Raw genomic sequence first — 22,577 nt, 5'->3', positions numbered from 1 at the left:
GTTGTTAGCGGATCTATGACAAAATCAATGGAAAGAACAATTAGAAATGGATCTCTGGCGTTCCCTTGTACACTGGAAGGTTGGAGACTCAATAACGATTGAGCTGTGTTGACGGGAAGGGTTTGCATCGCTGACTGGGGTTCTACAAACGTGGGATTCTGGATTTGTTTCACAAGAAACACCGAAAGACTTGCATCAATATCGCGCCTTTCACCATCCCAGGACTTCCCAAAGCGATTTACAGCCAATGAAGTACATTTGAAGTGTAGTCACTGTTGTAAAGTAGGAAATCAATTGGCAGCACCACAGCTGGGGTTCTCTTTCCAAACTCAGGGTTTAGGCCAGAAAATGTACTTTGGGATACGAGCGGAACAAGGAAAATGCTTGATTTGAAATTCCTATTTCTGCTAATTTAGCCCAGGTGAGAACGCAGATAGAAAGAGTGAACTTCTCCATTAAACCGGGGATTCGCATTTCAGATAAAGGAGTTTTTTGGTGTGGCCGAAATACGTTCTTATCATTACAGAGGTGGCCGTCACAGGCAAGGCCGGCATTTATTCCCATCCCTTGTTGCCCTTGAGAAGGTGGTGGTGAGCCGCCTTCTTGAACCGCTGCAGTCCGTATGGTGAAAGTTCTCTAACAGTACTGTTAGGTCGGGAGTTCCAGGATTTTAACCCAGTGACAATGAAGGAACGGTGGTTCTTGTAAAAATCAGGATGGCGTGTGACTTGGAGGGGAACGTGCAGGTGGTGTTGTTCCCATGTGCCTGCTGTCCTTGTCCTTCTAAGATGGTGGAGGTCGCGGGTTTGGGAGGTGCTGTCGATATAGGGAAAGCCACAACGTATTTAAGTTAAAGCAACCCCCAAAACAGGTTCATTTTTAAAATCTCTGCACGCAGTTGCGGGTATCAGACTGAAAATTTGCAACGTGACAAGAGCAGCCAGTCTGGCAGAGCCTCATGAGGTGACTCTACACTCAATGGAGTTAGAACCCCGGCGCTGTGCTCTTATTATAATATTAAATTGTTCGCTCTGTTAATTGAGACCTGTAGGGTGTAAAATTGGAAATCAGGAACAGAGGTCATGTAATAATATCACACAACCTACATTGTTTTTTTTATCGAAGGTCTTGCGTTCACATCTTCATATTTATTCTCTGGCCAACTGCTGAAATGAACGCTATCACCTCTGGAATTCTCCAGTTCCTCAGCACGGAGTTAAAAAGGACAATTTTAAAATAACCGGCATTGTGGGAGCTGGATAGGTTCTGTCGACCGCCCGTTTAAAACTCTGACCGATTTTACGCTCCATTAAAGTCACTTGGTGCAAAATCGGGCGGAGTTGAAACAGGTGGCAGATTCGAAACCGCCCCTTTTCCGCCGAGCGTGTTCAGTTAAAATTATTCTCCAACTATCACCTTGGGTTGTGAGATGAAGATTTAGTCGGGATTGATATCACAAATTTCTGACAGTGGAATATAATTCCGTCTGAGGCGCAGGCCTGAAACGGGCGATCGAGCACATTTTATACTCCACAGATTTTAAACACCACCCAATCATCATTTCCATTGAAGTCAATGTAAAGAAAAACCGGAAAAGATGAGAAACGCTCTGCCGATTCACTATCGTCCATTCGACGATAACGCATTGTCATAATCTACCCCTAATGCTGTTGAATAGATATTTAAATAATCTCTGCCCCTCCCGCCCCTTTCGCTCACCTGCGATAGTGACCGTCACATCCTCGCTGTGCTGGGACCATAACTGCCTTCTATTGACGGAGGTTCCATATTGACAGTGGTAGCTCCCTCCTTGGTCTGTTCTGCTGACCGTGAATGTTCCAATGTTGTCCTTTGTGATGATTTGATGAGAGTACAGCGTTTGGCGATCTCTGTAAAAATGGAAGGTTTTATCGCGATAGTCTCCGGCCACGGTGCAGGTAATGGTCACCGTCTCTCCTTTCAAATACACGCCACTTGGTTGATCAAGAGATATCGCTGGCGCTGTTAGCGGATCTGTGGTAAAATAAATGTAAAGAACAATTAGAAATAGACCAGTGGACTAAGCGTACGGTGGAAGTTTGGGAACTCCATACCGATTGTGCGGTATTGAGGGGAAATGTTTGTATCGCCGGCTGAGATTCGACAAAACGGGAATTGACCTTCATTAGTGGAATCAAACTGAGGTGCGAGAGAAAAGAAATCAGTTTGTGGTTCTATTTCCAAAATCAGGTTTTAGTCCTGAAGTTGCACCCTGCGATACGAGGGGAACATGGACAATGCGCTGATTTGAAATTCCCATTCTTTGTCATTTAGGCTATGGTGCAAACCGGATATCAAAGAGTGAACTTCTCTGCTGAACCGTGGAGATTGGAACCTCAAATAAAGGAGAGAAGTGATGGTCGATTTTTTATTTATCATTCTTGGGGATGTGAATCAATGACATCACTGGATCTGAATATCGGATCGGGCTGATAACAGGCGGCAGATCCGATCCCGCCCGTCTTACACAACTGCCCGTGGCGGATTTCTACTCCATTTTTACTCAAGAACGGGCGGTCGAGCATCTGCAGCTCATTTTATACTCCACCCGTTTTATACACCACCCAATTATCATCTACATTGAAGTCAATGGAAATAAAAATCAGGAGATATGTGAAACAGCCTGCCGATTCACTATCATCCATTCTACGCGAGCGCACAGTTAAAAAATCTACCTCTAATGGTGTTGAATAAACATTTTCCTAATCTCTGCACCCCTTCACTCACCTGCTATAGTGACCGTCACAGCCTCGCTGATCTGGGACCATAAATACCTTCTATTGACAGTGGTTCCATATTTACATTGGTACCGCCCTCCTTGGTCTGCTCTGCTGACCTTGAATGTTGCAATGTTGTCCTTTGCGAGGACTTGATCAGAGTACAGCGGTGAGCTACCTCTGTAAAAATGGAAGGTTTTATCGCGATAGTATCCGGTCACGATGCAGGTAATGGTAACCGTCTCTCCTTTCAAATACACCCCAGTCGGTTTATCAGGGGATATCCTTGGCGTTGTTATCGGATCTGTGGCAAAATGAATGGAAAGAACAATTAGAAATGGATCTGTGGATTATGTGTACGGTGGAAGTTTGGTAACTCAATAACGATTGCGCTGTATTTTCGGGAACAGTTGGAATCGATGGCTGAAGTTCCACAAAACGGGAATTAACCATTCATTAGTGGAATCAAACTGAGTTGCGAGAGAAAAGAAATAAGTTTGTGGTTCTATTTCCAAAATCAGATTTTAGCCCTGAAATTGCACTCTGCGATACGAGGGGCACATGGAAATGCGTGGATTTGAAATTCCAATTTCTGGTCATTTAGCCTGTGGTGCAAACCGGATTAAAAAGAGTGAACGTCTCTGTTAAACCGTGGAGATTAGAATCTCAAATAAAGGAGGTAAGTGATGGTGGGCTCGATTTCATCATTATCATTCTTGGGAATGAGAATCAATGACCTCACTGGGACTGAATATTGAGCTGAGAGCCTGCTGCACCGTCACATGTCCCGTCTTTCAGATGAGACGTTAAACCGAGGCCCCGGCTGCCGTCTCAAGTGAATGTAAAAGATCCCACGCCACTATTTCGAAGGAGAGCAGGAGAGTTTTCCCTGGTGTCCTGAGCCAAATATTTATCCCTCAATCAACACCACTAAAACAGATTATCTGATCATTATCTGATCATTATCACATTACTGTTTGTGGGACCTTGCTGTGTACAATTTGACCGTCGCGTTTCCTGCATTATAACAGTGACGACACTTCAAAAATATTTGATTGGCTGTAAAGCGCTTTGGGACGTCCTGAGGTCACAAAAGGCGCAAAATAAATGCTACTTCTTTCTTTTATTCAAATACTGTGGCTGTTTTCCTTGTAACAACGGAGAATGGGGGTAATTTAGTGGCCGTCTTTAAATCTCAGAAGGGATGGGACCGAGTATAGAGACACAGGCGGTTTCCGGGAGTCCGAACGAGTGGAGATTGATAAGTTAAAAATGGTATTTCGGGCAGGGAGCAGGAGGGACATTTTAAAGCAAGTGTTGTGAGGCTGTGGATTGAAGCAGAGACCATGTCAACATTTAAGAATAGGTTCGATCGACGGTTGAAGGGAATTGGGAGCAGAGCACGAACATGGGATTAGGACTATTGCTCGTGTGGAGGATAAACACCAACACGAAGTGGTTGGACCGAACGGCCTGTTTCCGTGTTGTAATTTCTCCATAATCTGTATGACATCCTTGTATTCCTCCAGCAACCGACTGGAATCAGACAAGCAGAATTGCAGCTGTCTTGCACATTTTAGTTTAAGAATCTCTGCGAAGAGAAATATGTCAAACGTGCATAGAACGTTAGTTCGACCACACTTTGAGTGCTTTCTACAGTTCTGATCTCCATATTACAAATAGGATATCCATATTACACTGGACAGGTGCAAATCGATTCATTGGACGATTCGAATACTGAGGGGATACTGAACTGCCTGGGACCCTTTTCTCGAGAAAACAGAAGGTTTAGGGGTGACCTGATTGAGATCTTTAAGATTATGAAGGGATTTGATGCGGTTGACGGAGAGAAAATGTTTCCACTTGTGGGCGAGACCAATACTCGGGGGCCATAAATATAAGAAATTCACCAATAAATCCAATAGGGAATTCTGGAGAAGCTTCTGTGCCGAAAGAATGCTAAGAATGTGGAACTCGTTACCACAAGTAGTAGTTTAGGCGAATAGTATTGATGCATTTAAGGGGAAGCTAGATTAATACATGAGGGAGAAAGGAATAGGGTGGAGGAGGCGCTTGTGGAGCATAAACGCCGGCACGGACCTGTTGCGTCGAATGGCCTGTTTCTCTGCTGTAAATTCTATGTAATCGTAGGAAACGAATCTTGTCCAATATTTTTATAAGTCTTCCCATTGGCTCTTGGTTACAGTATTCTCCAGCTACAGTTAACTGTGAGTCACGATTCATTCCTAGACGTTTGTGTTTAAAACAATTAAAACTCTGCAAACAATTATCCAACTTTTAATATTCAGTTGTGGCGATGTTATTGGAATGAAACTTGTCCAATGACAGTGCAATATGCGGCCGGGCATTTTCACCAAATTAGCTGCTCTGTTTTCTGTTTAGTTTCTGTGAAGTGCGGCGTCTATTCACCTGTTCACAACGAATCATTGAATCTTATAGCACAGAAGGAGGCCATTCGGTCCATCGTGCCAGTGCAGACTCTTTGAAAGAGATACGCAATTAGACCAACTCCCACCGCTCTTTACCAATTACCTCTGCATTTTTTTCCTTTTAAAGTATATATACAATTTATTTTGAATGTTATTACTGAACCTGCTTCCACCATCCTTTCAGGCGGTGCATTCCAGATGACAACTCGCTGCGTAAAAATAATTTCCTCATCTCCTACCTGGCTCTTTTGCCAATTACCTTAAACTGTGACCTTTGTTTGCCGAACCTTCTGTCAGTGGGAACAGTTTCTCCCTGTCCACTCTATCAAAACCCATCATCATTTTGCACATCTCTATTGAATCTCCCCTTTTTCATGTCTGCTCTAAGGAGTACAATCATATCTTATCTAATATCGCCACATAACTGAAACATTTGCCTCGTTGTAAAGTTGCAAAAACCCTGCCCTGTCTCACTCACCTGTTACTATTACTGGCGCCGAGTCACTGAACGAGGACCATTTCCATTCCCCGTTAATCCGATAACTATACCGGCACTGGTAATCTCCTTGATCATTTCTGTTGGTTGTTGCAATTTGATACACTGTGCTGCTAGTGGAAAATTGCAGTTCGTTCCCATCTTTGTAAAAGGCATAATTGCCACTCCGGTATTTTTTGTCGTCAAGGCAGTTAATCGTGATGGTTTCTCCGGGTAAGTACACGCCAGTCTCTTCATTCATGGTAATTTCAGGTTTCACCAGAAGTTCTATGTAAAAAAGACATTGACCGTCAATGAGCAGTTACCAACAACGCACGTTGGCGGCTAAGCGGTACAGAGAATGGGAAACTGGGCGCTGCTCTCCCAACCAACAGGAGAACATAGATCAGTTTGTGTTTGCTTATGAGCATAAAACTACAGAGCTATTTTATAGATAGAAGAGAGAAAGCGAGAGAGAGAGAGGATACGGAAAATAGACAGGCAGAAAGAGTGAGAGGGAAAGAGAAGGGGAAACAGCGAGGGAGACAAAGAGAGAGAGACGGACAGACAGACAGAGGGGAGTGAGAGAACCACAGAGAGAGACAAGGAAATGGTAATCAGAGAGAGATGGAGCGACTGAGAGAGATGGAAATCGGGGCGTAGAAGGAAGATTCAACGGGTTAAAAGAGATCACGCCAGAGGCTTGGGAGAGGGCAGGAGAGAAACAGGGAGGAATGAAAAATAGGAGTGGAAGAGAAACAGAGAGAGGAATGAGAGAAGCAGGGAGAAATAGAAAGAGTGGTGTCAACGGGGCTGGATCGGAAGAAAAAATGAGAGAGTTGGCGGGAGGGAGTGACAAGTGCAAGAAGACAATGGGACGAAAGAGAGAGTATGAAAAAGAGAGGCAGGGAATAGACAATGGGCAATGAGAGAGAGAGAGTGTGGTGAAATAGGAGAGGTGACTGAAATGAAAAAGAAATGGAAAGAGGAAGTGAGAGGGAGAAAGAGAGAGAGAAGCTGGACCTTTGACCTCTCCCTCAGCTATCTCTGTCGCTGATTGGCTCGCCGAGCTCACAAACTCCCTTGGTCGAGAAACCACGCCCAACTTAATTTTGGATCTCCGCCAAGCCGGTTGTCCCTTCAACTGAGAATTTGGGAGGAATTTCTTCTCATACAGAGAATGTGAAAGTCGCTGGCAGGTGGAGTGGTTGAAGCAGGTGGCATTGGTGCATCTTAGGGGGGCTAGATGCATACACGAGGGAGAAGGGAACAGAGGGCTGTGGGGGCAGTGTGGGAAGCGGTCATTCGAAACGAATGGTCCGATTCTGTGCTGTACATTCTAACTAATTCTATGTAATCAACCCCCCTACAGAGCTGTGAATATCTTTGGAAAGTTTCGGCCGAACTCCCATTGTTTGAAAGTAATGTGATGTGTGAAAATGCACATTTCTGAGGTGACTGGTACTCCAGCTAATTTTCCCCGCCTGCCTGTTTGGGAGTTAAGCTTTTCCAAACTATATCTAACGAAAGGGAAATATAACATTGTCTCCACACTACCATAAAGAAGGAAAAACATCGATGTTAAATTGTCATGTTCAAAATATTAATTGATTCTCACTTTTCAGTGTCGATTTTATGCGATTCTGCCCAACCCCAAAAGGGATTGATAACAGTGATCATCTTTTGTGTTGGCATTGTTTGCCGACAGATGGCACTAGTGCACGTTTTTTCGGGCATCTGAAGTTGCAACCCAATAAGAACATAAGAAATAGGAGCAGGAGTAGGCCATATGGGCCCTCCAGCCTGCTCCGCCATTCAATAAGATCATGGCTGATCTTCTACCTCAACTCCACTTTCCCGCCCGATCCCCATATCCAGTGATTCCCCAAGAGTCCAAAAATCTGCCGATCTCAGCTTTGAATTTATTCAACGATTGAACATCCAAAGCACTCTGGGGAAGAGAATTCCAAGCATTCAGGACCCTCTGAGTGAAGAAATTCCTTCTCATCTCGTTCCTGAATGGCCGACCCCTTATGTTGGGACTATTGTCTCTAGTTCTAGACTCTCAAGTCAGGGGAAACAGCCTTTCTGCATTTATCCGGTCAAATCGACTATGAATTTTATACGTTACAATGATATCACTTCTCATTCTTCTAAACTCCAGAGAGTTTAGGCCCATTCTATTCAATCTCTCCACATAGGACAATCCTCTTATCCAAAGAATTAATCTAGTGAACCTTTGTTGAACCTTGTCTAAAGCAAGTGTATCCTTCCTTAGGTAAGGAGACCAAAACTGTACACAGTACTCCAGGTGTGGTCTACCAGAGCCCTGTAAAATTGCAACAACGCCTCCTTACTCTTATACTCCAACCCCCTTGCAATAAAGGCTGTCATACCATTTGCCTTCCTAATTGCTTGATTTACCTCCATGTTAAATTTCTATGATTCATGTACAAGGACACCCAAATACCTCTGACTACCAACATTTCTTAGTCTCTCATTTTTCAAAAATATTCTGTTTTTTATTCTTCCTACGAAAGGGAATAACCTCACATTTCCCCACATTATACTCCATCTGCCATCTTCTTGTCCATTCACTTAACCTGTTTATATCCCTTTGCAGCATTTTTACGACCTCTTCACAACTTACTTCCCCACCTAGCTTTGTATCGTCAGCAAACTTGGATAAATTACACTGGGTCCCTTCATCTAAGTCTTTAATATAGATTGTAAATAGCTGATGCCCAAGCACTGATCCTTGCAGCACCCCACTCGTTCCAGCCTGCCAATCTAAAAATGAACCGTTTATACCTACTCTCTGTTTTCTGTCCGTTAACCAATGCTCAATCCACGCTAATACATTACCCCAATCCCATGAGCCCTAATCTTGTGTAACAGCCTCTTTTGTGGCACCTTATTGGATGCCTTTTGAAAATCTAAATATACTACATCCACTGGTTCTCGATTATCGACCCTGCAAGTTACATCCTCAATAAACTCTAATAGACTGGTCGAATACGATTTCCCTTTCATAAAACCGTGTTGACACTACCTAATCATATTATGTTTTTCTAAGTGCCCTTTTACAGGCTAACTCTCTCCCTCCATTCTTGAATAGCGGGTTTACATTTTCTACCTTCCAATCCACAGGGGCTGTTCTAGAAACTACGAAATTCTAGAAGAACAAAACCAATGCATCCACTATCTCCACAGCCACCTCTTTTAGAACCCTACGATGAAGACCATCAGGTACAAGGGATTTGTTGGCCTTTAGCCCCATTAATTTCTCCAGGACTTTTTCTTTACTAATCTTAATTGCTTTAAGTTCCTCACTCTCATTAGACCCTTGGTTCCACATTATTTCCGGTATGCTTTTTGTGTCTTCTACTATAAGACAGATATAAAGTATTTGTTTATCGTCTCTGCTATTTCCTTATTCTCCATTATAATTTCTCCTGTCTGCCTTTAAGGGACCCACGTTTACTTTCGCTAATCTCTTCCTTTTTACATACTTGTAGAAGCTCTTATAACCTGTTTTTATATTTCTTGCTAATTTACTCTCAAGCTCAATTTTCTCCTTCTTTATCAACTTTTTGGTCATCCTTTGCTGATTTCTAAAACCCTCCCAATCCTCAGGCTTACTACTCCTTTTGGCACAATTGTAAGCCTTTTCTTTTAATCCAATACTATCCTTAACTTCTCTAGTTAGCCACGGATGGATCACTTTTCCCATGGATTTTTATTCCTCAAGAGAATATATATTCGTTGATAATTATGAATGATTTCTTTAAATGTTCGCCATTGCTTATCAACCACCATATATTTTAATCTAATTTCCCAATCTACCTTCGGCAACTCGCCCCTCATACTTACATAATTAGCTTTGTTTAAATTTAAGTCCCTAGTTTCGGACTTAACGCTCAAACACAATGTGAAATTCTATCATATCTTGATCACTCTACCCCAGAGGATCCTTGACTCTAAGATTACTAATTAACCCTGTCTCATTACACAATACCAGATCTAAAATAGTCTGTTCCCTAATTGGTTCCTCGACATCTTCTTCCAGAAAACTGCCTCGAATGCATTCCATGAACTCTTCCTCCAGACTACTTTTGCCAATTTGGTTTGCTCAGTTTATATGAAGATTAAAGTCCCCCACGATTATTGCATTAACCTTGTTACATGCTCCTCTAATTTCCAGATTTATACTCTGTCCAACACTGTATCTACCGTTAGGGGGCCTCTAAACTACACCCACCAGTGTTTTCTGCTCGTTGTTATTTCTCAACTCCACCCATTCTGATTCTACTTCCTGATTTTTTGAGATAAGATGTTTCTCTCTGTATCTCATCTTTTATTATCAAGGCTACCTCCAACAACGTCCCCACACACCCGCCACAAACTTTTCCATATTGCCTCACTTTTCCAAAAATCAAGTAACCTGGAATATTTTGATAGATTTTTGTTCGGCAAGGTTATTGAGGGATATGGAACCTAGCCGGGTAAATGGAGTTAAGATTCAGTACATAGAATTACATAGAATTACACAGAATGTACAGGGCAGATACAGGCCTTTCGGCCATACATTTCCATGCTGGTGTTTATGGTACACACGAGCCTTGTCCCTCCCTCCAAATCTAACCCTATCTGCACATCCTTCGATTCCTTTCTTCCTTATGTGTTTATCTAGCTTCCTCTTAAATGCCTCTCTGCCAGTTGCCTCAACTACACCATGTGGTAGCGAGTTCCACCGTCTAACCACTCCCTGGGTTCTCCTGAATTCCCTATTTATTAGTGACTACCTAATATTTATGGCCTCTAGTTCTGGTCTTCCCCGCAAGTGGAAACATCATCACTACGTCTTCCCTAACAAACCATTTCATAATCTTAAGACCTCTATCAGGTTACCCATCAGTCTTCTCTTTTCCGGAGAAAAGCGCCCCAGCCTGCTCAATCTTTCCAAATAGGTATAACCTCTCAGTTCTAGAATGAGCCTAGTAATTCTTTTTACACTTTCTCCAGTCCCCCAATGTGCTTTTTATAATATGGAGATCAGATCTGTTCACAGTACTCCAAGTGTGGTCTAAGCAAGATCAGTCATGGTCTAAAGGAATGGTGGAATAAGCTCGAGGGGCCGAATGGTCAACACCTGTTCCTGTGTCCCTATGTTCCACCTGGAGTGCTGTTTGCAGTTCTGTAACCCACGACAGAGTAAGTGTATAGATGTGCTGTCCATAACATGGACATATCCCATAGTGCCTTCGCAATGACAGCTGCTGAGATACAGACCTGTATTACTGCTACCAATGACACAACACGATTGGTTACAGTAATCAAATTCATTTACATAAAAACTAACTGAATGATTTAGCAGTCTAGAACAGTAGTTATTAAATTTCATTATTTTAGAGAAAAACGTCGACACTAACCTTGAGAAATGCTCCGCCGAGCCCCAAAGACAACTAAATGGAGAAAATATAAATTAGTTAAATGAACACCAGCACCTTTAGACGATCAACATAACAAGCTGATTTTCGTGAATTGTTTTATGGATATTTCTCAGTGTGATTGCATTGGTGGCATTTTCGTCCGTTTCGGTTAAACTCCCACTCCAGAACTTGAGAGATTTCCAGATTTCCACTACCCTTTGTTTGAAAAAGTACTTCCTGCTTTCACTCCAAATGGTCCAGCTCTAATTTTAATACCATGCCTACTTGTTCTCGATTCCCCTCGATAACTGAATAAAATCAATCGAGACGTCCCTTTGTAAAACATTCCAATTACCCACGGCAAGTATTAAAAGCTGCCCTTGGGCCTAATGACACAAAACCGCATGAAAACTTGTTCAAAAAACACGAAGGGCCCATTTTGTGGCTGAGTGAAACCGTCAGTAAAAGACAAGGGAAAGCAACTGGTGTGGAGTGTGTGTGCAGACACTGTGTATCTTTACAGATTTTCACATGCGTCCACATCACGAAACAGAATTGCAATGAAAGCGTCGGAGCTCCAATATGGAATAGATGGATGCATTAACGGTGGGAATTGAGATTTTAAAAATTGCAGATTATGGGGTTAATGCTGAGCATAACGGACAGCTGCAGCACTGTGTTTGTTGAAGGGCGTTAGTCTCCAGCCACTGTGCAGGTCTATTTCTCAGTGATGTGGTGAACTCGAGCATACTGAGGGAGGAAGTTAAGTCTAAATAATGAGATGCGAAAGTTGTATGAATTTACTGGAAACCGATACTTTTACAAACAGTTTACTCACTGTCACAAATTGCACAATCCGGGTGTCCTCGGCATGGAAGGAGGAGGAAAATCGAATGCCAATAAGTAAAGCAGCAAAAAATATTTCAGGCTGAAGTTAATTGCGACAGGAAATGTTCACAATGGACACCTGAGGTTTCAGCTCAGAAGCGCTTCACCTCAGACAAACAGGAAGTTAAACACTGACAGTAAGAGCAGAGCATCAGAACCAAGGATGTGTTTAAACACATTGAATGAAAATACATTGAGGCAATCTTTGTAATACGTTTCAAACAGAATAATTAATTTTCGAATGCCACCACAATTACAATCATAAAATTATACAACCTTGCAACGCAGAAGGAGGCCATTCAGCCCATTGTGCCTGTGCCAGCTCCTTAACATAGAAACATAGCAAAAAGGAGCAAGGGTAGGCCATTCGGCCCTTCGGGCCTGCTCCACCCTTCAAAATGATCATGGTTGATCATCTAACTCAGTACCCTGTTCCCGCTTTTTCCCCATATCCATTGATCCCTTTAGCATTAAGAAATATATCTATCTCCTTCTTGAATACATCTAATGACTTGGCCTCCACTGCCTTCTGTGGTGGAGAATTCCACAAATTCCCCACCCTCTGAATGAAGAATTTTCTCCTCATCTCGGTTCTAAATGGCATATCCCGTATCCTGAGACTGTAACCCCTGGTTCTGGACTCCCCAGCTATCGGGAACATCCTCCTTGCATCTAGTCTGTTTAGTCCTGTTAGAATTTTATATGTTTCGATGAGATCACCTCTCATTCTTCTAAACTCTAGTGAATATAGGCCTAGTCGACCCAATCTCTCCTCATACGTCAGTCCTGCCATCCCAGGAATCAGTCTGGTAAACCTTCGTTGCACTCCCTCGATGGCAAGGACATCCTTCCTCAGATAAGGAGACCAAAACTGCACACAATACTCCAAATGTAGTCTCACCAAGGTCCTATATAACATCCCTGATCCTGTACTCAAATCCTCTTGCAATGAAGGCCAACATACCATTCGCCTTCCTAACTGCTTGCTGCACCTGAATGCTCACTTTCAGCGACTGATGTACAAGGACAACCAGGTCTCATTGCACCTCACCTTTTCCCAATCTATCACCATTCAGACAATAATCTGCCTTTCTGTTTTTACAACCAAAGCGGATAAATTCACATTTATCCACGTTATACTGTATCTGCTATGTTCTTGCCTACTCATTCAACTTGTCTCGATCACATTGGAACCTCTTTGCATCCTCCTCACAGCTCATATTCCGCCCAGCTTTGTGTCATCTGCAAACTTGGAAATGTTACATTGAGTTCTCTCATCCAGTTCATTGATATATATTGTGAATAGCTGGGGCCCAAGCACTGATCCCTGCGGTACCCCACTGGTCACTGCCTGCCACCCGGAAAATGACCCGGTTATTCCTACTTTCTGTTTCCTGTCTGTCAACCAATTCTCAATCCATGCCAGTATATTCCCCCCAATCCCATGTGCTTTAATTTTGCACACTAACCTCTTTGGTGGGACCTTATCAAAAGCCTTCTGAAAATCCAAATACAACACATCCACTGGTTCTCCCCTATCTATTCTACTAGTTACAGCCTCAACAACCTTTAAAGTGCTATCCAATTAGTCCCAGCCGCCTGCACTTTGTCCATAGTCCTGCATGTTTTTTTTCCCCGTTAAAGTATTTACCCAATTCCATTTTGAAAGTTACAAATAGAGTTGCAGTAACAGACTGATTCTCGGGCATTCATTTATTAATAAAATTGAATTCAATTCTGTTAAAATACATGCAGAGATGGAATCCCACCTTGTGTCTCCTGTATTTGATATAAGGCGACTTATATACAAACTGATTGGGAGAAATAGGAGGATATAATCAGCATCTTAATCGTGTATTATGCTGCAAATTTAACTGGGCCTTGAAACCAAACTAATTTATTTCTGAGTCCAAATTATTAAAGTTATTAAATGACGTTGAAACCACAAGATCTAATTGACATTTTCACGAGAAAGAAATCTATTTGTTCCAGTTTCCACCATTCATTTATCTAAAATGTCAAGTCACCTTGTAGCTCGGTTGGAAATGTAGTCAACTTGAAATTGTAGTAAGCAGTGAGGAGGATAGTAGCAGACTTCAGACAGACTGGTAATAAAATGGGCAGAAACATGGCAGATGACATTTAATACAGAGAAGTGTGAAGAGATGCATTTTGGGAGGAAGAATGCAGCGAGGCAATATAAACCATATGGTGCAATTTTAAAGGTTTTGCAGAAACAGAGAGACCTGGGGGTGTATGTACACAAATCATGAAAGGTGGCAGTACAAGTTAATAGATCTGTTCAAAAAAATTATAGGATCGATGGCTTCAAAAATAGACATTTACCTGACGAAGGAGGAAGCCTCCGAAAGCTTGTAGATTTCAAATAAAAATTGTTGGACTATAACTTGGTGTTGTAAAATTGTTTACAATTGTCAACCCCAGTCCATCACCGGCATCTCCACATCATTTAAAAATAGAGGCAGAGAGAAAAGAAGCAAAGAGGTTATGCTAAACATTTATAAATCATTGCTTTGACCGCAGCTGAAGTGCTGCGTCCAATTCTGGGCACTACATTGTTGGAAGGCGGTCAAGACCTTACAGAGGGAGCAGTGGAAATTTATTGGAATGATACCAAGGATAGGGAACGTCAATTAATTGGAGAGACTAGAGACTCTGGAATTGTTCTCCTTAGAGCAGAGAAAGTTAAACGGTGATTTAATAGAGGTGTTCAAAATCATGAAGGGTTTTGATAGAGTAAATAAGGGGAATATATTTGCACTGGCAGAAGAGTCGGTAGCCAAAAGGTACTGATTGAAATGAATTGGCAAAAGAACCAGAGGCGAGATGAGGAGAATTTGTTTTTGCAGTGAGGTCTATCGAGATGTCTGTTTGCAAATAATCCCAATAATCCATAGTCAGTATCAAAATGTGCCTTTGTGCCTATTGACACAAAACAGCGTGAAAAGTTCTTCAAAATGTACAAAAGCCCCGTTTTGGGACTGAATGAAACCGTCACTGAAAGATAAAGGAAAGCAGCTGGGTTGGGTGTGTGTCCAAACATTGTGCATTTTTACAGATTCCCACATCTCAACACCACAGAAATGCAATAGAAGTGTCGGAGCTCTATTATGGGATGGATGGATGGATGCATTAACGGTGGGAATTGATATGGAAACATTGGAGATTAAAAGCTTCATGCTGATCCCAACGGGCAACTGCAGCACTGAGTTTATTGAAGGACATTAGTCTCCACCCACTCTACAGATCTATATCTCAGTGATATGGTCATACTGAAAGAGGAAGTGGAGTCTAAATAATGAGAACCGAATGGTGTTTGAATTCACTGTAAACTGGTACTTTTACAGACACTTTACTGACTGTCACGAATATCACAAAATGAGTGTCATCGCTTTGGAGGGCAAGATCCAAGATGAATAAGTAATGAATTTTAAAATATTATGCAATACATTTTGGTCAGAGGAGTAAGGAGGCCACGTATTCCTTGGAAAATAAGAATCAAAATGGGGTATAGGAGCGAAGGAATCCTGGGGTACAGATTTACAAATCATTAACAATAGCAAAGAAAGTTAACAAGACCATAAAAAGCAAACACAGCACTGGGGTTCATTTCTATAGCAATAGAATTGAAAAGCAGAGACATTATTTTAAACTTATACAGAACCTTAGTTGGACCACGCTTAGATAACTGTGCTGAGTTCTGATCGCCACATTTAAAAAAAGACGGATGCAGAGGCACTGGAGAAGGTGCAAAAAAGATTCACAAGAATGAAACCAGAACTGAGTGGTTACGCCCATCAGGAAAGATTGAACATGCTGGGGATCTTTTCTCTAGAAAAGAGAAGGCTGAGGGGTGACATGATAGCGGTTTTGAAAATTATAAAGTGGTTCGATAGGGTAATCGTAGAGAAGACATTCCCACTTGTGAGACAGTTCAAATCCAGGAGCCTAAATATAGAATAGTCACAATAAATCCAACAGGAGAAACTTCTTTACCCAGAGAGTGGTGAGAATGTGAAACTTGATGCATCATGGAGTAATTGGGGCGAATAGTATAGATGCCTTTAAGGGCAAATTATATAGGTACATGAGAGATAAAGGTGTTGGAGGATATGCCGATAGGGTTAGATGATATAGGGGGCGAGACTCGCGTCGAACATAAACACCGGCACAGATCAATTACGCCGAATGGCCTGTTTCCATGCTGTAAATTCTATATAACATCAGACTGAAGTTAGCAGTGAGAGCAAATACATCAAACCGAAAACTGTGGTTAAACATTTTGAATGTAAATTCACTGTCAATCTTTCTGATATGCTTTCAACCGAAAGTTAATTACCACCAATATTAAAGGTGTAGTAACAGAATTATTCATGGGCATTGATTTATTAATAAAATTCAATTCTAGTCACTTAAAATACATAGACATATTTAATATTGCAACTAACATCTCCTAAGCTATGAATAAGGAGATGTATTTAGGGACAGCATTCGATCAGAATAGGAGAAAGCAGAGGAAACAAACAGTCTCACGGCAAGAGGAGGACAATGCCTCAGGAAACTGACCATTCACAATTTCAGCTGGTTTGGGGCCCGGAATCGAAGTTGGACAGTCAGCTCTTTATTCCGAATAAGGTCAAGGGATCAGGAGGTGGGTCAAATGGGCAAGCTCAGCTCGGAAAGTACATGCGTGGAGATCGGAGGGAAACTAGAAAAAGGCTCAAGATCAGGGCTGGGTGATTGGAGAGCCTTAGGAGAGGTTGGGCGTGGTGATATTGGGAATTGTGGGATGCAGCAGAGGCACCTGAATGGATGGTCTTAATCTTAGTGACTTCGGTTATGTGGAGAAACTGGAAAAACTGGGATTGTTCTCCTGAGAGCAGAGAAGGTTAAGTGGAGATTTAATAGGTGTGTACAAAATTATGAAGGGTTTTGATCGAGTATGAAGGGAGAAACTGGTTCCACTGGCAGGAGGGTCGAGAATCAGAGGATACAGATTAAAGTTAATTGGCAAAAGAACCAGAAGGAGATGAGGATAAATTTTGTTCCGCCAAAAATTGTTATGATCTGGAATGGTGGTGGAAGCAGATTCAATAGTAACTTTCAAAAGCGAATTGGATAGAAACTTGAAAAGGGAAAAAATGCAGAGCGATGGTGAAAGAACAGGAGAATGGGATTAATTTGACAGCTCATTTAAATGCTGTCATATTCATGACGAGCCAAATGGCCTTCCTCTGTGCTGTAAGACTTCATGAAGTTCACGAGGTCCTCTTATTTGTTGTTGGAGGAGAGTGTGGAGGGGGCTGGGAAAGAGATTTATGGAGATTGTGTGTTGTGGGCAAAAGAAGCTGGAGGTTATCTTTGGTCCCCAGGGTCATTCTGGAGCAGCAGGCGGTTTTCAGAGAGGACATAGTGCTTATTCTAATTCTGGGTCAGCCATATCTGGTGATGGATGGCTAAACCAGTGGTGATCCAGATATGCTCAAGTCTGCACCCCTTGGAATTAAACCAGCAGGAACGATCAGGATAGAAGAGAGTAAACGTTTTACTCGGGGCAAAGGCATCAACGGTTGAAGAACGGGAGTGGTTGAGAAGTTACACAGCCGCAGAAGTATGATGACAAATGGCGGGTCAAAGTCTAGGCAACAGGGAGTGTGAAAGTGTTTATTCCAAAGTTGGAACGCAGAAGTAATTTGATTTGAAGTAAGTAAGGAGATGTCGGTTATGATGGTTGCAAGGAAGTGACCGAGGCCTTGGCAGTGTACAACTCTGGGCACCACACTTTAGGAAGGATGTCAAGGTCTTGGAGAGGGTAAAGAGGAGATTTACCCGGATGATACCAGGGATGAGGGACTTCAGTTGTGTGGAGAGATTGGAGAAGCTGGGGTTGTTCTCCTTAGAGCAGGTAAATGTAAAGGCAGACCTAATAGAGGTATTCAAAATAATGAGGGGCTTTGATAGATCAAGTAGAGTGAAATTGTTTCCGCTGGCAAGTGGTCTGTAACCAGAGGTCACAGATTTCAAATAGTTGGCAAAAGAACTAGAGGGAAATGAGGAGAAATGTTTACATAAAGAGGTTTGCGAAGATCTGGAACACACTACCTGAAAGGGTGATGGAAGCAGATTCCATCGGAACTTTCAAAGGGCAATTGAACATGTACTTGAAGGGGACTAATTTGCAGGGTTATGAAGAAAATAATTCGGGTGTGTTACTAATTTGGATTGCTCGTTCAAGGAGCCAGCATAGACTCGACGGCCGAAAGGCCTCCTCCCACGTTGTAAGATTCTATGATTCTATGATTCTTGTCAACTTGAAATTTTAGTAAGCAATGAGAAGGTTGTTGGCAGAGCTCAGGAGGACATTGGTAGATTGGTGAAAAGGGGAAACACGTGGCAGATGACATTTAATGTAGAGAAGGGTAAAGTGATGTATTTTCGAAAGAAGAGTGAGAAGAGGCAATATAACCTAAATGATCAAATTGCACAGCGGGAGCATTAACAGAGAGACCTGCGGATTCACATTCACAAATCTTTGAAGGTGGTAGTTGGAGATTAAACGGTAAATGCCGACCCTCCTGCCAGTGGAAACAGTCTCTCCCCAACTACTCGATTGAAACCTTTCATTATATTTTTCTGAGCAACGGTCAGCAGTAGCACTGTGTTTGTTGAAGGACATTAGTCTCCACCCACTGTGCAGATCTATATCTCAGTGATGTGGTCAATTGCAGCATACTGAAGGAGGAGGTGGAGTCTAAATAATGAGAACAGAATGGTGTTTGAACTCACTGGGAACCGATACTTTTACAAACAGTTTACTCATTGTTACAAATGTCACAATTCGGGTGAACGGTATGGAAGGAGGAAGTAAATTGAACATGAATAAGTAAAGAATCTGAAAATATTGCAGGCAGAATTTAACAGTGATATCAAACACTTAGAACGGAAGCCAATGGTTTCAGCTCAGAAGCGCTTCACCTCGGACAAAGAGGAAGTTTAACCGCTGACAGTAAGGACAGTCAGCAGAACAAGAGTGCGTTTAAACACACTGAATGAAAATTCATTGTGCCAATCTTTCTGATTTTCTTCCAACCGATGGTTATATTCATTAATTCTTTGAAAGCAACCACTATTAGAGGTGCAGTAACAGATATATTCTCAGGCATTCATTTATTAATAAAATACAATTCAAGAGACTTAAAATGAATAAAAATATTTAATATTGCAACTAACATCTTCGAAGCTTTCATTAAGGGGATCTATTTCGGGACAACACTCAAACAGAATGGGAACCCCTGACAGTAAGAACATTGTAGCAGAACCAAGAATGTGTTGAAATATATTCAATGAAAATACATTGTGGCAATCTTTCTGATAGGCTTTTGACCGAGTAATTAATTAATTCTTTGAAATCCACCCCTAATAGTGGTGCAGGAGCACACTGATTATCAGGCATTCATTTATTCATAAAATTGAATTGAATTCACTTGAAATTGATAGAGATGTTTAATATTCCACCTAATATCTCCTAGGCTAGCAATAAGGGGATATATTAGATTGTGCCCCCTTGTTCTCCATTTCACCATCATAACTGAATAAGGTTTATCGAGAGGTGTAAATTTGTAACTAATTCCATTAATCCATGGTAATTATCAATAGGTGCCCTTGGGTCTATTTACACAAAACAGCATGAAAAGTTGGAGATAAGGGGTTAATGCTGAGCCCAACTTGCAGCTGCAGCACTGTGTTTATTGAGGAACATTAGTCTCCACCCACTGTGTAGATCTGTATCTTAGTGACATGGTCAATTCTAGCACACTGAAGGAGGAAGTGGAGTTAAAATAAAATCCTCGAGCTGAATGTCGCCTGAATTATTCACCAGAAACATTTAGTTGTACAGACAGTACACACGCGCTCATAAATATCACAAAACCCCTAAAATCGAGATGCAAGATGGAATAGAGAATGAAAAATAAGCAAGCAAACTGAAAATGGCCAGTACTGAAGAGAACAGGAAGAGCAGTTGGCTTCATGGCGGAAGAAAGCGGTTTCAACTCAGAGGAGGGTTCGTTCAAAGAAAGAGGAACTTAACCTCTGACAGAGGGAACAATGTCTCAACACCAACGGAATAACTAAAAATATATTTACTAGATTATCCACTGAATGTGTTAAAATGTTTCTTCTCCCCTTTTTTCTCTCTATCTCCCCCAAAGACGTGCATTCACGAAGGGAGTTGCTCACGGCCGCCCTCCAATACCCCACCGCATTATCTGCTCATGTCTGAGTGCAGGGGGTTGATTGACCTGAGGTCAGCCGTGGTGACCCCTGTCGAACTGCACCCTCCTAACGCGCATGCTCACTTCCAAGCATGGAACATTTCGTATCAGAGAATCAGAGAAGGTTACTGCACGGCAGGAGGTCATTCGGCCCATCGAGTCCGTGCTGGCTCTATGCATGAGCAATCCATCTAGTCCCACTGCCCCGCCAAAAATAGCAGGGCTCGTTCGAGATCAATTAAGATGCGATAAGGCGACACTTGGCCGATATCTCATTCAATGGCTTTGTGGCACTGAGCCCACTGGTATCGCCCCCACTCCACCCCGCCCCTCCCCCCCCACCTTGATAGAGATCAGCAAACTCAGCGGATGTCGATCGTGGAATTTTCCTTTTATATACATCTTACTCCGACACTGTAGACAGTAACTGGGCTATCGGGAGACCAATATCTCCCCTTTTCAGCCCGTCTCAAGGCGCCTCACGGGAGCGTTATCAAACAAAATGTGACACCGAGCCACTGAAGGAGATATTAGCTCAGGTGACCAACAGTTGGTCAAAGCTGCAGGTTTTAACAAACAGATTCTCATAGATTCAATTATCAAAGAAAAACTAGATCCGAGATACTTTAATACCGATATGAAGAGATGATGTGGAGATGCCGGTGATGGACTGGGGTTGACAATTGTAAACAATTTTACAACACCAAGTTATAGTCCAGCAATTTTATTTTAAATTCACAAGCTTTCGGAGATTCTCTCCTTCCTCAGGTAAATGTTCAGGAGATCCTGAACATTTACCTGAGGAAGGAGAGAATCTCCGAAAGCTTGTGAATTTAAAATAAAATTGCTGGACTATAACTTGGTGTTGTAAAATTGTTTACAGATATGAAGAGAGATTGTCCCCTCACCGTTACACTCCCCTCACCGTTACCCGCAGAGAATTCAGCACAAGCAAGCAACCGCTCTGAATGCTTTCCAATGTAGAAGGCTCCACACCAAATTATGAGATACCGGAGTTCGGACACCGCCGGGTTCAGTCTCACTCTCCCGCTTACAGTTGCCCACTCAGACCGGGAATTGGTATAAAATTGTTTCACGACTCACCAAACAGCAATAAAAAGGCGGTTGTATCCATTTACGAAGAAGTGCTACTTTGAGGCATGAGAGCTGTGAGGAACGGCGACTGAATCACTTGCTCCAACTCACTGAAGGACAAACCCGGAAGGGTTGAGAGACTGAGAGCGGATACAGAGGCTGGGTGGGAATGAGTTGGTCCCCACAATTGAAGCAACAACACAGAGTTTTGTACAACCTGAAATAAGATGTGGCTTGGAACATTGCAATGATCTAACATGGCAGCCTTTGACTATTAGACGGTGATCACAGGATGAAGGGGTGAGAATGGACCATGTACCCAGAAAACAGCGTAAATCATTTGTGTTTAGTTAGAACGATTGCTCCCATCATGGTCAGGATCTCTATTACTGGGAAGGGACCGTGTCCCACTTCAGGCACTCGGTGTCAGCATCAAGCACCCAAAATTCAGGCGCAGGAAAATGTAACAACAAAGTGCCTCAACCCAAACCTCAGGAGAGCTACTGTATCGATTATTGCTTTTCTATTTCCCAAAACAGCCCTTCCGTTGGCTAGTTTAGCGAGGTGTTGTCCGCATTACATTACAGACGATTAAAAATAAAACTGGAACATCCAAACCCGGCAGCAATTTAGTTCCACGGAAGTCTGGTATAATGAATGTAGATGGATATGTTCAATGTGACTCTGATATTGAGTTGGTTTACTCTCTCATATCCCCCTGGTAACGACTGTGAGAAAGAAAATACCACTTCCAGCTTTCTCTAACCGCCAATTTCAAACCGTTTATCGATAATGGAACCAAAACACAGCGCTCCGCACAAACCCTGACAGACTCGGGCTTCATATTCAAGGATTCCCAGAAACACGGAGCTTTTAAATAAACCCCGTTGCAATTAACTGTCAGTAATATTCCTGCCTAAATACAGTCCCTTCTCTCACAAGTCAACCCGCCTCCTTCCATTTCAGTCCCAGACCCGATTCGATTTCCACACACATCACCTCCCAGACGGGTTCAGCAGTTTAAAAACACCTTATTCCAGCTGATTTGGAGAATCTCATGTGTTGGTGTTTGAGTTGTGACGCGGAGTTTCTCCGCCAGTGTTACAGTCTCACAGACACTCTCGCCCTGAATCTGTAAAAAGAAAATAACCGTGAACTGGGCCTGGAGCCGAACACATCCCCAGTTA

At 42.4% G+C, this 22,577-nt stretch overlaps 2 protein-coding genes across 2 annotated transcripts in view; one reads left to right on the top strand and one right to left on the bottom strand.

The window, feature by feature from the left end:
- The window catches only part of LOC137316676 (zinc finger protein 850-like), a gene marked incomplete at its 5' end in the record, with an annotated part of 305,128 nt that overhangs the window by 123,899 nt on the left and 158,652 nt on the right, over positions 1–22,577 (top strand). The window lies entirely within an intron of this gene.
- LOC137316662 (Fc receptor-like protein 5) lies at positions 41–21,481 on the bottom strand. Its single transcript, XM_067980507.1, has 6 exons — positions 21,400–21,481; positions 11,114–11,146; positions 5,685–5,969; positions 2,767–3,060; positions 1,720–2,013; positions 41–72 (listed from the first exon to the last, which is right to left on the bottom strand). The coding sequence occupies exons 1-6, from the start codon at positions 21,428–21,430 to the stop codon at positions 41–43; spliced, it is 969 nt and encodes a 322-aa protein (XP_067836608.1). The 5' UTR covers positions 21,431–21,481.

The sequence above is a fragment of the Heptranchias perlo genome, unplaced genomic scaffold, assembly GCF_035084215.1.
Source record: "Heptranchias perlo isolate sHepPer1 unplaced genomic scaffold, sHepPer1.hap1 HAP1_SCAFFOLD_60, whole genome shotgun sequence".
NCBI classification, from domain to species: domain Eukaryota; kingdom Metazoa; phylum Chordata; class Chondrichthyes; order Hexanchiformes; family Hexanchidae; genus Heptranchias; species Heptranchias perlo.
Note: the sequence above shows the minus strand (reverse complement) of the source record. Positions and strands in the feature narration are given on the sequence as shown.

Bases quoted from the DNA above. Each gene is read 5' to 3' on its own strand.
- LOC137316662 (XM_067980507.1), bottom strand. From the start codon at position 21,430: ATGGATACAACCGCCTTTTTATTGCTGTTTG. The intron at 3,061-5,684 runs GTGAGTGAGACA...ATTTTGCCACAG, and splicing joins GGCGCCAGTAATAGTAACAG to ATCCGATAACAACGCCAAGG. The intron at 2,014-2,766 runs GTGAGTGAAGGG...ATTTTACCACAG, and splicing joins TGTGACGGTCACTATAGCAG to ATCCGCTAACAGCGCCAGCG.